General features: G+C 41.8%; 1 protein-coding gene across 1 annotated transcript in view; it reads left to right on the top strand.

The window, feature by feature from the left end:
* Window positions 1-10,055: 10,055 nt before the first annotated feature.
* Window positions 10,056-15,427, top strand: part of STMN2 (stathmin 2) — a 9,235-nt gene continuing 3,863 nt past the window's right edge. The window contains exons 1-2 of the mRNA XM_044424025.1: window positions 10,056-10,164; window positions 10,812-10,984. Of these exons, the coding sequence (XP_044279960.1) occupies window positions 10,083-10,164; window positions 10,812-10,984 (255 nt within the window). The 5' untranslated portion in view covers window positions 10,056-10,082. The remainder of the gene's footprint in view (window positions 10,165-10,811; window positions 10,985-15,427) is intronic.

Here is a 15,427-nt window from a genome sequence, read left to right as displayed (position 1 = left end):
GATATGGAATCTACAATAATACCTTTGATGCCAGCTTGTAGATTGGTCCTAAAACCAAATGTTTCAGCAGAGACCTGTATGAACTCATCTAAAATAGTATGAATCAGCTGACTTCTCAGAGCCTTTTGTTCTGTTTGTACTGTGCGTGTCTTCTATTGCCTCAATACTTTTTAATATGAATTATATCAAGGTGTAATGAGGGAACTGAATACTCCATAAAGTAGACAGAAAACTTTACAAAACTGTGACTGAAATTCCATACACATATATATTGTAAGATGATCCCTCACATGTTTCCTGCAGCCAAGTTTCATTCTTAGAGTTTTCTTATGCATGGAAGAAAATCAATCTTGAGAAGGACAGCTGTCAGGTTATCCAATGCAACCATCCACTTAACTACACAGAGTAAACCTACTCATCCAATATATCAAGCTGTACATTTTGACATTACAGTCTGGGAGGTGATATGCAGTCTGGAAACTAAAGACTTGCCCTTGGAACAATAAGATCAAGATTCAAATCCTACTTCTCTGGACATATTTTGCAAACCTTAAGCATATTGTGTCTGTTTCAGTTTCCCATTAACATATTAGGGATTAATTGTAAGCTAAGTTGCAGGGTGCAATGTGGAAACACACATTGCTAATTAAAACAATACTAAACATTAGCTCACTTTGTGATCATTGCTTATTACCATTTTAATAGCTATATTTCAATGGTCAACCTAAGCAATCTAAAGAAAAAAATCAGATTTGTCAAATTAAACCAACATTTTGAAAAAATAATGCTAATATACTTCCTAGCTGAGTTATTTCCAGGAGCCTCTAGTAACAAAAGCAATTTTGTTCATAATATTGTCTTCATTGTGACTGTTCTAAAGTATGAAATACCAACTGCAAATTACAAAAGAAAAAACTCCTGTCAAACAATTGACCCTCTTGCTTCTACTGAGAAATCTGCAGGACCCTAATTTGAACTGGGACTATCACATGCAGGGGGGAGGTCTTTACTTTCCCACCCAGCTGTTTTGTTCTCCAAATCCATCCTAGCTCCAGAGCAAAGGGAGTGCACAAAAAGGGGGGTTTGCTGCACCAACCGAGGACTTTAAAAACTCTCCTGATTTGGCTGAAACTGATTCTAAGTGAAACTGCGAGGCAATTATTTAAGTGTGAAGATGTCAGTCAAGTGGAGAACAGGGTAAAGCAAAAGTGGTCATGATAGCAAGCCAAGATCAAAACACGTTTAGGCAATCAGGTACATTCCACAGTCAGAAGCTGAGTCAAGAAGGAACTGAAATATCAGAGTAATCACAAAATCCAGGGCACAAGGTAATAGACACTCAAGCTAAGAAATCATTTCCAGCCCTAGTTTGGTAGACGGGGAAGGTATTTACTGCCAGAGGCTGTGGAGCCCCTGCCATTACAGCTCTCTGCCTGGATCCCTAAATGTAAGAACGCACTTTCTTCTGAAGAATCCTTCTTTGCAAGCAAGAGTTCCTTCTCATCAGAGGCTGGCAGCCTGCCATCTGAAGCAATGCCAGTCCTGTGAGTGGAAGGAGGTTGCTCAGTCAGTATAGCCCCTTCCCCTTGGCAAGCATGGACCTACAGTCATCCTTCCCTGAGGACTGTTTTGGTAACAGTGCCTAATTTGGGGTGTTCTCGGTTTCCAGGAACAATAGCTCTTTTTCAAAGAAAGATTCCACCAGTGAGGACATGATAATCTCTGCTCAAAGAGAGTATGGATTTTAGGAATTCTAAACCTCCGTCACTGATCATTGTGCTCCTGACCTATATAAGAGCCCTGCACAGTACTTTCAACTAAACACACACACACACACACACACACACACACACACACTCTTCAAGAAGGGTCAGCTTCATGCTACAGAGCTGACGTGTGTGTTTTGACCTCCAGTTTGACACTGAAAAAAAAAACACAGGCCTCAGACTGCATCTTTAATACAAGCCTGAAAGCATCCACCATATCTGAATCACTTAACCTCTAAAACCCAGAGACTGATTTTGCCAATGACTCAATGAAAGATCAATGTAAATACAATTATAATACACTAAAGGAAATAAGCCCTTTTTGTGGCCTGCATTTTATGCTCCATCTAATTTGAATCTCTTATCTTTACCATTTGTGGCCTCTCTCTCAAGGCATAACATTCAGTCAGATTCTGGGTCAGGAACTCAAATACATACTGAAAAGTTTGCTAAACAACTAAAACCACACAATGAGACAGGGGAGGATTATGCTGTGCTCTTTCTGCCAATTTTCTTTGTATGCCTTTCTGTCTGCAACTACTGAAATAATTTATTTACAGTGAAATTTCATGCACATCTACCCAGAAGTCAGTCCAATTAAATTCAATTGGTGAGCATTATAGCAGACTTTCCCCGACCTGGTACCTTTCAGATGCTTTGGATTTCAACTCCCATCAGACCTACCCAGCATTACCAATGGTCAGGAATGCTGAGATCATCTGGAAGGCACCATGTTGGACAAGGCTTGTATAGAGGATTACAGCCTGGCAATACAATCCTATGCATTTACTCAGCAATTGACACCTGTCTCTTTCCTTTCCTATCCCCTTGGCACATTGCTTTTGTTCATCATCTTCAAGGCCAATTTGTGACTTCAGAAGGGCAGCTAAGGTGGTTCTTTCCACACTGGCTGGAAGTGGGCAGGCAATTCAGCCTCCAGAGTCCCAGCACTGAGGTCACAGAATCACCCGCAATGTTAGGAGGCCACAGGATTGTGCCTTATATAAAGACAGAAGGACAACCTTTCAAACAAGATCATATTTCCAATAGAATAAGCATCTAAGCCAGCCATCCTTGAAAAAAGGGGAAATGTTTGCATTTATACAGCGACTCTATTACCTCCAAATGACTCTATTACCTCCAAATGACCCAACAGCTGTGCCTCCTCTGCTTCTCCTGCAATCCAGGAACTCCATCCACAGCACAACATGTTCTACTTCTCATTCTAGATGCCCCAGTTTTAACTCTTGCAGCAACTGACACTGGTTAAGATTAAAACTTAATCTTAAGATTGAAACACCCTGAGAATAAGGCAGAACACTGAAAGCCTCTTCCATGGTAGAACCTTCAGGAAACTGGGGGACAGAGTTTGGCATGGCACGAGCTCCACCTGGAGCTAGGCACCAAGTAGTGGCGATACAAAAAGAGTTACAAGAAAGGAAAGCAGCTGTGCTAAGTTGCTGCTGGTGGTTATCTATATCTGTGAAAGCCAGTTGAGAATTTGGCAGTTTTGTCCCCTCACCCATTTTCTCTGCCTACAAAGAAGAGAGTATTTTGAGAGGTCATTTGTGTTTAAGATACACTTTACCAGAACCCTAACCCTAACTTTGAACCTTTTATCAGCCCAAGGGCCAAACTCTATTTTGCAGAACAGTACTGCAAGTGAGAAGGATCTTAGAATTGTTGTAGATCACAAGCCAACGGTGTGATGTGGCTGCAAAAAGGGCAAATGCTATTTAGGATGCATCAATAGAAGTATCACTTCCAAATCCTGTAAAGTGCTAGTTGCCCTTCACTCAGTACTGGTGAGGCCTCATCTGGAGTACTGTGTCCAGTTCTGGGCACCACAGTTTAAAAAAGATGGGGAAAAGCTGGATGCAATTCAGAGGAGGGCAACAAGGATGATCAGCACACTTGAAACAAAGCCCTGTGAGGAGAAGTTAAAAGAACTGGGCATGTTTAGCCTCAAGAAGAAAAAAACTGAGGAGAGATATGATAGCACTCTTCAAGCACTTGAAAGGCTGTCACACAGAAGAAGAACAGAATCTCTTCTTGATCATCCCAGAGTGCAAGAAATGGAATAATGGCTCAAGCTGCAGGAAGCCAGATTTTGGCTAGATATGAGGATTTTTTTCCTGACTGTTAGTACAACAATGGAACCAATTAGCTAGGGAGGTTGTGGGCTCTCCCACACTAGAGGCATTCAAGATGCAACTGGACAGCCACCTGAGAGAAATGGTTTAACTTAGAGTCTTGCACTGGGCTGGGGTTCGGACCTGATGGCCCCAGTCTGGCCCCTTCTAGCTCTACTATTCTTTGATTCTTTGATTAATGACTATGAATATTGAGGGTCATATGCGGCTACTGTATACTGCATTGAAGGGAATGAATCAACAGCCCCTGAACACTGGTTGAGTTCAGACAACATGCCAAGCCATGGTGGTTTTTTACCATTGTTGGCCTGCTTCATTGTTTGAACCAAGTAATGGTAATTCACCATCATACATTTGGCCTTAAGAAACTAATATAAGGGACAATGGTTTGTTCTGTGGTTTCTCCATACCACCATGGCTTGTTGCATTGTCTGAACCCAGGATCATGGTTTCTACAGTTCTGGTATGCATCTTTCTCAGAACCCTAATTATGCTTTTATTTTAGTGGAATCCATGGCAACAGGCATGTATCTCTCACAGTGTTATAAGTTATTTGAAGTACTGCATCCCTGAATTAAAATCAGGCCACTTCCTCCGTTATAGTTGAATAGGTGCAGAAGTGCACACACAAGGTCACTATTACAACAAAAATATATACATGTGACTATTTCACAATGTGTGCAAATAGGCACTGTCATCTGTTCTATATGGTATATACCTTGCCCTCCTACACTAATCTGTATAGGATAATCTCAAAACCTGCATAAACCTATTCATGTCCTTTATAAACACTGCATTTTGTTCATTGTCTGCCTTCCTCCTGATTTTGATATCAGTCACTGAGATTAAGCCAGACAAAGATGCATGTTTCTGCTTAATTGACAAGTAAAAGGATTCAATTCTGTTTTATAATCTGAATAAAGACCAAATGGCTGCTCTGCATAGAATGAAATGCAAATAACTCTAGACTGACTATCAGAACACAAGGCCTTATCAAAGTGTTCCTTGGGAATGAATCTATTTTCTTTTGTGCAATTTTGTGCAATTCCTGTGGGAGTCATATGTGTAGCTGTCAAGTTGTGCTCCAAAGAGGAGTCTTCTAGAGGCTGCATGATAACTCCTAGCTCTCATCCTTGCCCCGAACAATGTTGTAAATTTAGACTAGCCCTGAAGCTGGTCTAAATTAATTCCCTCCCAATGGGAGGCAATATCTTTTCTTTCTTTCTCTTTCTCTTTCTCTCTCTCTGGAGAGAGAGAGAGAGAGAGAAATAGCAAATGCATCTGCTTCCCTTCTGCCCTGCCAGCAAGGAATTGGATGCTTCAGATTTTTCTGACCTCAGACTACTCCTCTGATGCCATCCCTAAGATTGCCCTGTCCATCATGATGAAAAATAACCTGAACTGTTGTTGTTAGTCGTGAAGTCGTTGTTGTTGTTAGTCGCTGTTGTTGTTAGTCGCTTACTGAACTTGTCATTGATCTGGAATTCTTCTATGGTATTTTAGAAATAATTAAAATATGTATCGTTTAATCAGTAGTCCTAAAGCACTTCAAATACAAGAATCAGGGTCTACTGCCATGATGGGGAACTTCAGGCTGAGCAAATACATTTGGACCGCCAGGACAGCTCCCCTGACTCAAGGACCTGGCCCCAAACATCCTGCTTCACCGCCTGATAAGCAACAGAGCAAGGAATTGCTGCTGTTCTGTCCTATGTATATGATTAATAAAACAGTTGAACTAATCCAGGGAAAGCTAAAGAACTAACCCAGCCTAAAACAAAGAACAGCTCATTGCATTGCTTCCATAGAATTAGAAGTAACTACTGTTGACAAATAAGATAGCATGCCCTAGATACAACTGTATTTGTCATTAAGCACACTTTTTTCAAAAAAATGTTTGTTTCTTGGTTTCAATATCAGTTCATCCATATTGCAACCTTGTTGTTGTTGTTTGTTGCGAAGTCGTGTCCGACCCATCGCGACCCCATGGACAACACTCCTCCAGGCCTTCCTGTCCTCCACCATCCCCTGGAGTCCACTCAAGCTCACACCAACTGCTTCAGTGACTCCATCCAGCCATCTCATCCTCTGCCGTCCCCTTCTTCTTCTGCCATCTATTGTTCCCAGCATTAGGCTCTTCTCCAGGGAGTCCTTCCTTCTCATTAGGTGGCCAAAGTATTTGAGTTTCATCTTGAGTATCTGGCCTTCTAAAGAGCAGTCAGGATTGATTTCCTCTAGGACTGACTGGTTTGATCACCTTGCGGTCCAAGGGACTCACAGGAGTCTCCACCAGCACCACAATTCAAAGGCCTCAATCCTTTGGCGCTCAGCCTTTCTTACGGTCCAGCTTTCACAGCCATACATTGCAACTGGGAAAACCATAGCCTTGACTATACGCACTTTTGTTGGCAGGGTGATGTCTTTGCTTTTCAGTATGCTGTCTAGATTTGCCATAGCTTTCCTCCCCAGGAGCAAGTGTCTTTTAATTTCTTGAGTGCAGTCCCCGTCTGCGGTGATCTTGGAGCCCAGGAAAATAAAATCTGTCACTACCTCCATTTCTTCCCCATCTATTTGCCAGAAAGTGAGAGGACCAGATCCCATGATCTTAGTTTTCTTAATGATTAATTTCAAGCCAACTTTGGCACTCTCCTCCTTCACCTGCATCAAGAGGCTCTTTAGTTCCTCTTCCCCTCCTGCCATTAGAGTGGTATCATCTGTATATCTGAGGTTGTTGCTATTTCTCCCAGCAATCTTAATTCCAACTGGTGATTCATCTAGCCCCGCCTTTCTCATGATGTGCTCTGCATATAAGTTAAATAGGCAGGGCGACAGTATACAGCCTTGCCAATCTCCTTTCTCAATTTTGAACCAATCAGTGGACCATTTCCAATCCTGCGGCCAATGTTGAGTCTTCCAAATTTGCTGGGATATTGAGTGTAGCACTTTTACTGCATCGTCTTTTAAGATTTTGAATAGCTCAGCTGGAATACTGTCACCTCCACTAGCTTTGTTGTTGCTCAGAGTTCCTAAGGCCCATTTGACTTCAGATTCCAGGATGTCTGGCTCAAGGTCAGTGACCACCCCATCGTGGTTATCAGGGACGTTAAGCTCTTTCTTGTATAGTTCTTCTGTGTAATCTTGCCATCTCTACTTAATCTCTTCTGCCTCTGTTAGGTCCCTGCCATTTTGGTCCTTTATCATGCCCATCTTTGCATGAAATGTTCCCTTCATATCTCCAATTTTCTTGAAGAGATCTCTGGTCCCTCCCTATTCTATTGTTTTCTTCTTTTTCTTTACACTGTTCATTGAAGAAGGCATTCTTATCTCTTCTAGCTGTTCTCTGGAATTCTGCATTCAATTGTTTGTATCTTTCTCTTTCTCCCTTGCCTTTTGCTTCCCTTCTTTCAGCTATTTGTAAAGCTTCCTCAGACAGCCATTTTGCTTTCTTGCATTTCTTTTTCTTTGGGATTGTTTTAGTTGCTACCTCTTGTACAATGTTGGAACCTCTGCCCATAGTTCTTCAGGCACTCTGTCTATCAGATCTAATTCCTTAAATCTATTTGTCACCTCTACTGTATATTCATCAGGGATATGATTTAGGTCATACCTGAGTGGCCTGGTGCTTTTCCCTACTTTCTTCAACTTAAGCCTAAATTTTGCCACCAGAAGCTCATGATCTGAGCCACAGTCAGCTCCTGGTCTAGTTTTTACTGATTGTATAGAGCTTCTCCATCTTTGGCCGCAGAGCACATAGTCAATCTGATTTCTGTGTTGACCATCTGGTGATGTCCATGTGTAGAGTCGTCTCTTGGGTTGTTGGAAAAGAGTGTTTGCTATGACCATCGTATTCTCTTGGCAAAAATCACATGAAAGTCTCTTGTAACAATTTCTAGAGGAGTGTTACAAAAATAACACTAAAAAGACATGTAGTATCTTAAAAACTGACTCATTTATAATGCTAGAATTTAACATGCACTACATGTTATGTTGATTTACAAACACACACTGTTTATGGTGGGTAGATCATAAACATTATAAACTGTGGGGTCAAAGAAAAATTAAATGTAGAAAAGACAAGTGATAATTACCTCATTAACAGTTTCCATTCACAAAATATTTTCATGGTAACACAGACATCCTTCGTTGGTGAATGAAATGACTGTTTGCCATTGTTTTCTAATTGTACTACATGTATTAATCAGGTCACCAATGCAAGAATGTCTATGTTATCACCTAGTAACAGTTTTTAAGCTGTTAATAAGCTGAAAAGGAAAACAGAAGTCAGATCTGCCTGATTCTGAGTGCTTGGGATTACTCAGTATCGCAATAATATACGCTACTATGATTACCACAGATCAGAAAACTTACCACCAAGTCCAGGAGATCACCAACTTGGTTACTGAACAATGCTGAGGAAGCTATTACAAGGAAGAGGAAGAGGAGGAAACAAACGTTTCTTTCAGAAAATGAAATTATTGTTCAAACAAAGTTAACGGAAGCTTGGCTGCATCAATGCAGTTGGGCACACATTGCATCCTCCAGTCAGCAGAGAACTAGGCAAAGATGGCTGTCAGGAAGACCTAAGCAAGAGACTCTTTCCAAGGAGTGTGGGATGGGTGGAGGATGAAACTGGAACAAGGCTTCAGTCCTCAAGTGCTCTTGGTGCTGAGGTCCCTAAAGCCCTTGCTTGGGAAAACTGAAGCCTTCCACTTTACCTCCCTCATCTGTAGAGCATAATCATTGTCCAACATCAGCTCAAGCAAGCAGGCCAACTGATGTTCCCATCTTCTGGCTGTCAGGAACTCTAACCCCCAATGACCAGGTTCATTGTTAGACTGCAGAAGAGAGAAGGAAGCCAGCAAAGTCCAAGATAAAAACTCTTTACTAAAGTGTGAACTCAAACAATGGAGAAAGACCAGCACCCCCAGCTAAGCAAACAGATGCTAACAACTATCTTCCCAATTTATTTCCTGTTGTTCTACTAGGAGAACAGGATTACAAATTGGACTGCTGTTTCAGATGAACAATTTTTGTTACCCTAAATCAGGGGTCTCAAACTCGCGGCCCGCAGGCCAATTGCCAGGACGGGTGGGGCACAGGGGAGGGGCCCTGCGGCCTTCAAAGCACCAGTGGTGCCCGGGCCGGCCGTGGGATGAGCAGCCCACCACCACCGTGGTGGTGGAATACTTGATGCGGCCCAGCCTCATCCAGACTGCCCCCAGGTAAGTTGAGTTTGAGACCCCTGCCCTAAAGTGACATTCATACACTATGTGCAATTACAAATATTCTATCATGGCCTACAAGCAGCAGGAGCCTCCCTGAGGGTAGAGCTCACTTCCTTTGGTTTGGAAGAGAGCAGTGGGATTCAGTTTGGAATGAACGTCCTGGTTTGACCTGTAGTTGTTCTAAATAGGTGGCTGCCTAACTTGGCTGATGGCTTTTGCCAACTACTTCTGCAATATTCCTTCACATCATGAAGTCAGCCTGCCTAGTCTACTTTAACATAGTAAAGACTATAATTAGAAGCCTCTTGTCTTGATCTGCTTGGAAGGGGAAAGGGGGCAAGACTGGCCTCCAGCAATAAGCCTCCAGACTCAGAGACTTGCATGTGCCTTATGCCTGGCAGAAGACATGGTGGGGGCCACCTCCCCAGCAGCTCTTGTCAGGTATTTATTTAGATGGACATTTTCAGCCCTCTGGATTTAACGCAGCAGAGGGAAAAGGAAGGCGGATGGGTGTTGAATGTAGTAAAAACAAAGCCTGTCGGTCCAGCTTCCTTCCCTCACTTGCCCCTATTGTCCTCCCCTGAGGCCTAGTCATGACCTGGGAGAGGGGAGATGGCAAGCATGGCTCTTTCGGTGCCGGCTGCAAGGGTCGGGGCAGCAGTTCAGCCCAGCTGCATGGGCACAGCACCTCAGCACCACAAGACTGAATGGCATCCTAGATGAGGTCTGGATTGTGACCTTAAATAAATAATGCATAATAAAATGCAGTGATTTAAGGGAAACTGTGCTAAAAAAATTCACAAAGTTTTAGTCAAGCGATTAACTTTGCAGTCCGCCAGTAACACTAATTATTGCCTAAATAAAAATCCCTTAAGACCAGAAGCAAAAAAAAGTGAAAGATAATAATATAGTCTTTCATTTCAGCCTACAAGGAAAAAATGAAGGAGCTGTCCATGCTGTCTTTGATCTGCTCCTGTTTCTACCCTGAGCCTCGCAACATCAACATATATACATATGATGGTAAGTAAATTTCAGTGGATATTGTTTTCCTAAGCAAACGGTTGTCTCAGCTGCCTTAGTAAAATGGTTTACCTTCTCATACTGGGCTTCTTAAAATGAAGAATCAATGCATGTATTTAAAAGAACAAGGATTATTCTGGGAAAGAACCCAAAACAGCAAAAGTACAGTATACACTGCCATTCCAATTAGAGACCACTGTTATTCTTTTGGTCTGTGGAAGAGGATCACACATCTGTATCATGATGTGAAATAAAGATCTACATCCAATTTAATGTACGCCCAATTTCCTGAACTTATTACAGATATTCCTTTGCTCCAGCGTACATTCTCTTCTCTTTAAGTTTGCTGACCAGACTATCACTGCAACCAAATCTTAAACAACTGTAGCCAAGATCCAAATAATTATTCTTGACCTTATATAATTGACTTACTTTATTGCTGTAATAACTAGTGCCTCACTTCTTTGACTAAAAGCATCCACTGGTATTCCTGCATTGCGTTATTAAAGGTAACACCAGTAAAACCTTATAGTACATTGTCTCTAACACTTATTTACTCAGTGCAAGAAGCCACACACATTAGTGTTTCATCAAAAATAAATATGGGCCCAATGTTTGGTTTAGATATTTTAACTTTACCTTCACAGATATGGAAGTTAAACAGATCAACAAACGTGCCTCTGGCCAAGCTTTTGAACTGATCTTAAAGCCACCTTCTCCAATCTCTGAAGCACCACGAACTTTAGCCTCTCCAAAGAAGAAAGATTTGTCCCTTGAGGAAATCCAGAAAAAGCTGGAAGCTGCAGAGGAAAGGAGAAAGGTATTTAACCACTTATTTTTGGTGCAAAAATAGGAGGTGTATAAGGATATATGAGTGCTGAGAAGGAATCCAAAGAAATCATTCTTCCAATAAGCATTATTAGCACTGAAAATTACAGTGTACAATTTACAGTGTAATTTAATTTAATTTAATTTACAGTGTCAATTACAAGCTATACAATTAATGTTTGGTTAAATGGAAATTAAGATAGGTGGTAAATCATCATTTTTTTTCAAATGGTCAACTTCATGAATGCTCAGTGTTGAATCTAAGGGCTGCTTCTACTGTGATTTCATTTACAGACCTATCGGTTCAAGCTGTTTTCAAATAACAGTGACAAATTGTGAGTTAATTAAGTCACAATTTGCCATGTTGCATGCAAGTCAAGTCACTGAGATATGCAAGTTCTGAAAACAAATGAGAGGTTCCTTAAGAATAGCTGAATACAGGAGTGTTTCATGGCTGAGGTATCTTGCCACTCAGCTTCTGGAGTTTTTCTGACAAACAACTCTAGAGAGAAAAAAATGTGTATGATTGCCATATGCATAAGAGGTTATATCTCTTTCTTTACCTTTAACTGGGTGTGCATATTCCAGGCACTAAAAATATGGGCAGAGTTATCGGAGACTACCAAATGAGCGTCTGTGGAATAACCCCCTATTTCTGGCATCCTCAGTATGGCATCAACATGCAACAACGCACCCACAGAGGTGTTCTCTGGCACTGCAGGGCTCCCCTGACCCTCCCCTCTTCCGGCCTTTTTGATGGAGTTGCACAAGAGTGGCACCTCCTAAGCCATGTCAGCATACAAAAGAAGACAGGGTGTGATTTAGGGCTAAAGTAATGTTCTAGCTAGTATGCATTGCAGAACTATGTAAGCTAGTTTTCCTTACTGCCATGCAAGTACACATGATTTGATTTGATTCAGATCAGGACTGCCACACTCTGGGAAGTGAAATTTAAATGTTTCCATCCCATCTATTTTTTCCTGAAATTTCACACCTTAAGAGAAAGGTATGGAAAGGCTTCTTAAGAGGGTGATAGAAAGGTTTAAATTCATCCACCCCTCCTGGAACAGAAAAATTAAAATCTAAATCTGGGGCCACCACACACACCTACACTGAGGTGAAGATAATTAGCATGCGTAGCTTCACCATGCTTGATAGACTGTTTATCTTAGCCCTCAGATAGCTTTTCAGGGCAAGAGAAATTTGTGGAACTTGAAAAATGAGTGTGGAAGAATATGTCAAGCTCTGGAATAGCCTGGGAAACAAACAGGGCAAAAAGAGTGCAATGGAGTCGTTGGGATCAGAAAAAAGACTCCTTGAAGTGGTTGCTTTTTCTTTTTCCTAGCTTCTTGCTGTGTTGTTAGTGGTGATACAAGAGAACAAGATAAGTTTGCTTTAGTAAAGAAGATCCCCTCTGCCTTTCTTTCCATCTTTCTCTCTTTGACAGTGGAAACAGCTGTCAAGACAGGTCTTGTGCTCTTCCACACTAGAGACATTCAAGAAGAAGCTAGACAGTTATCTGAGTGGGATGGTATAACTGGTATCCTGCACCAACAGGGGATTGGACCTAATGGCCTCCTTGGCCTCTTCTAACCTTATTCTATGATTCTGTGATCCTCTCAGCCTTCTCTGCAACCTCCATTTCTAGACTTCCCTTTTTCTGCTCTCTGAACCATTTTCTTCAATCTCCACTTTTCTCCTGCTTCCTGTTTTCTCCCCCATTTCCCCTAACCACCAGTTTTAAACTTCTCTCTTTTCTTCTCTGCCTGTCTCCACTTTCCTTCAACCTCAATTTCCAGGCTTCTCTTTTTGCTTTTATTCTTTGCTTTCTGCTCTTTACTACAACCTTGGCTGCTGGACTTCTCTGTTGTATATTTGAGAGGGATTTGCTCTCTAGTCCCGTGCATGCTCACTCCAGAAAAAGTGTCAGACTTTGGTGAGGGATAGGTCCTAGTAAGGGGATGACACAGAGACTTGATCTTTAACATGACTGTGAAAATTAAGCCCTCAGACCACCGCATTAGTAGGATATTAATTTGAGGGAGCAAATTAATAGGCATCACAATTCTATGACCAGGCAACACTATCTAATCCTCTGTGTTTGGAGGGTTGTCAGCCTCTCCATAGGACAGTATCCTTAAGAAGAATTTAAGTTAGAGCTGATTTGGGAGGTAATTATAAGGGAAGTTCTTTTGATGCATATATTTTCGTTTTATTCTCTTCAGAATATCATTTTACGTGTGTTTAGAGAGATAGTGGGTGTGGTGCCAAGTTGTTGTGAACAAAATCTACCAGCCCTGTAATTCCAAATCCCAGTTGTGGAAAATCTGCAGGTGCTGAAAACAGCACAGTGTTGGAGCCTCCAAAGGGAGGGAGTTCACAGAAGTGAAGTTGCCTCGAAGATCCTTCTTCTAGTGGACTTGAAGCAGGCCATAGGTCCATACAGAACCACCAGGAGTGTGCCCTCCAAAGACCTCAGGATAAGGATGAAGGTACTCTCTATGGTATGCTGGTCCCAAGTTGCCTAGGGCTTTGTAAACTAGTACCAAAACCTTAAATCTGGCCTAGTCAATCTAAGGAATAGGCAGCCACAAAAGGGATGCGTGCTGAAAAGGGGCAGCTCCTGACAACAGGCAAACTACTACATTCTGCACTAGTTCCAGTTTCAGGAGCAGCCTTAAGGGCTGCCCTGCAGAGTTCATTGCTTTAAGCCAGTCATTAAGTTACTAGCAGCTGTATCACTGTGAACAAGCTATCTTTGTCCAGGTGAGACCATAGCTGGCAAACCATCTGAAGATAATAAAAGGCTCTCACAGCTGTCATGGTCATGTGGAACTGCAACAGCAATGATGGTTCTCACAGTTCCCCCAGGCTACAAGCCTGATCTTCCAAAGGAAATACAACCCCATGGAGAAAAGGCAATAAGTCTATCTTCCAGACTCAATGGGAACCACTCACCTAAATGGCTTCCATCTTTCCAAGACTCTGTTTCATTTTATTAGCCCTTATCAGTCCATCACTTAATCCAGACACTGATCCAAGACTTGCTCAGCCTCACCCAATGCAGCACACAGTGGCACTTGTCTTCACATCACAATTGTTCCCAGTGGCTTCATATTGACCTTAAACATCATTGAGAACAAAATAGTGTCCTGCAGATGCTCACAACCAAATTGTCAAAGGGACAAAGAATAATCACTCAGAATTACTTTCTGAATCTATTCCATGACTGTTAAACAGTGCTTCCAATGCCCAATTTCCCAAAGTTGATCTAGCAGAATATCATTGTCAATGATGAAAGCTAATGAGAGATCAAGCAGATTGACAAGGTTTCATTCTGCTGATAAAGGGTGTTTCAACCCCATGACAAGGTGAAAAAACAGAATGAAATGGGTCTAGATAACTCATATCCTCCAAGGGTGACTGAACTTGCTCCACTATGGCTCTCTCAAGTAATTGTGGAGTGCCTACAGCTGAACAGTGATTATCCAGTCCCATTGGGTGGAGAGTGGGCTTGTTTAGAAGTGGGTGCTGTACTGCCTTCTTAGGAACAACAGAAACTACCCCTACAGACATGGTTGTGTTCACCACCCACTCGTCTCACTCAGCCCTGGGCTTATTTTTATTTTTAAAAAGAGTCAAGAGGAGATATGGTTGGTCCCATTGCTGCAAATACTTTGTCCATGTCATCTGGTTGCAGCAACTGAACCAACAAAATCAGACAGATGGTGGCATCGGACATCTCACTTACCATTACTGTTGAGTTTGCTGAAGATACAAGTGATTTTTGTCTTCAAAGTGCAATGCTAAAAGAGTCCTACTGGGTCTTTGAAGGGGCCAGAACCCCATTTGCTGGGGAGCAAAAGAACTCCAGATAGCTACTGAAGGAGTAGAGGCAGCAAAATGAAGTTTTCATTTTATTGTATAGCATTTGTACCGTTTTGAAGGCAACTATGGTGGTGCTCTGCACTGGTGTAACATTTTGCCCCCAACTTACCTTTCATGGGTCTGTATGACAAACAATAAGCCCTCCAAATCCCAAAACATAGTTCCACATTGTAGCAAGAAACTGTCCCATGGCTTAATGTCAGTGGAAAGCTAAATGGGATGATGCTTGCCTAATCACTGAGCTCAAAATACTTAGCTACTACAGCACTTCCATGGTTTTAAAAGGCAAGGTTGTGTTCCAGTGAGATCTTTCACAATCAGGACATTAATATGAAAATTATATTCCAAAGGGATACATATTTCTAGCAGTTTGGGGAAAGGGGTGGGGGAATTATGGTGCAGAAATTAGATGTGATCCTATTAATGGCTTTGCATTCATGTGAAAAGTAATTGAGCAAATCCCTGCTGTTTAACATCCCATAGAATGAGAATAATGATCACCCTTTTAAACATTCATACTGTCATTTATTCACTGAAAGCCATGTGT

The sequence above is a fragment of the Varanus komodoensis genome, unplaced genomic scaffold (genome assembly GCF_004798865.1).
Source record: "Varanus komodoensis strain SLA01 unplaced genomic scaffold, ASM479886v1 scaffold14_1, whole genome shotgun sequence".
In the NCBI taxonomy this organism is placed as follows: domain Eukaryota; kingdom Metazoa; phylum Chordata; class Lepidosauria; order Squamata; family Varanidae; genus Varanus; species Varanus komodoensis.
Note: the sequence above shows the minus strand (reverse complement) of the source record. Positions and strands in the feature narration are given on the sequence as shown.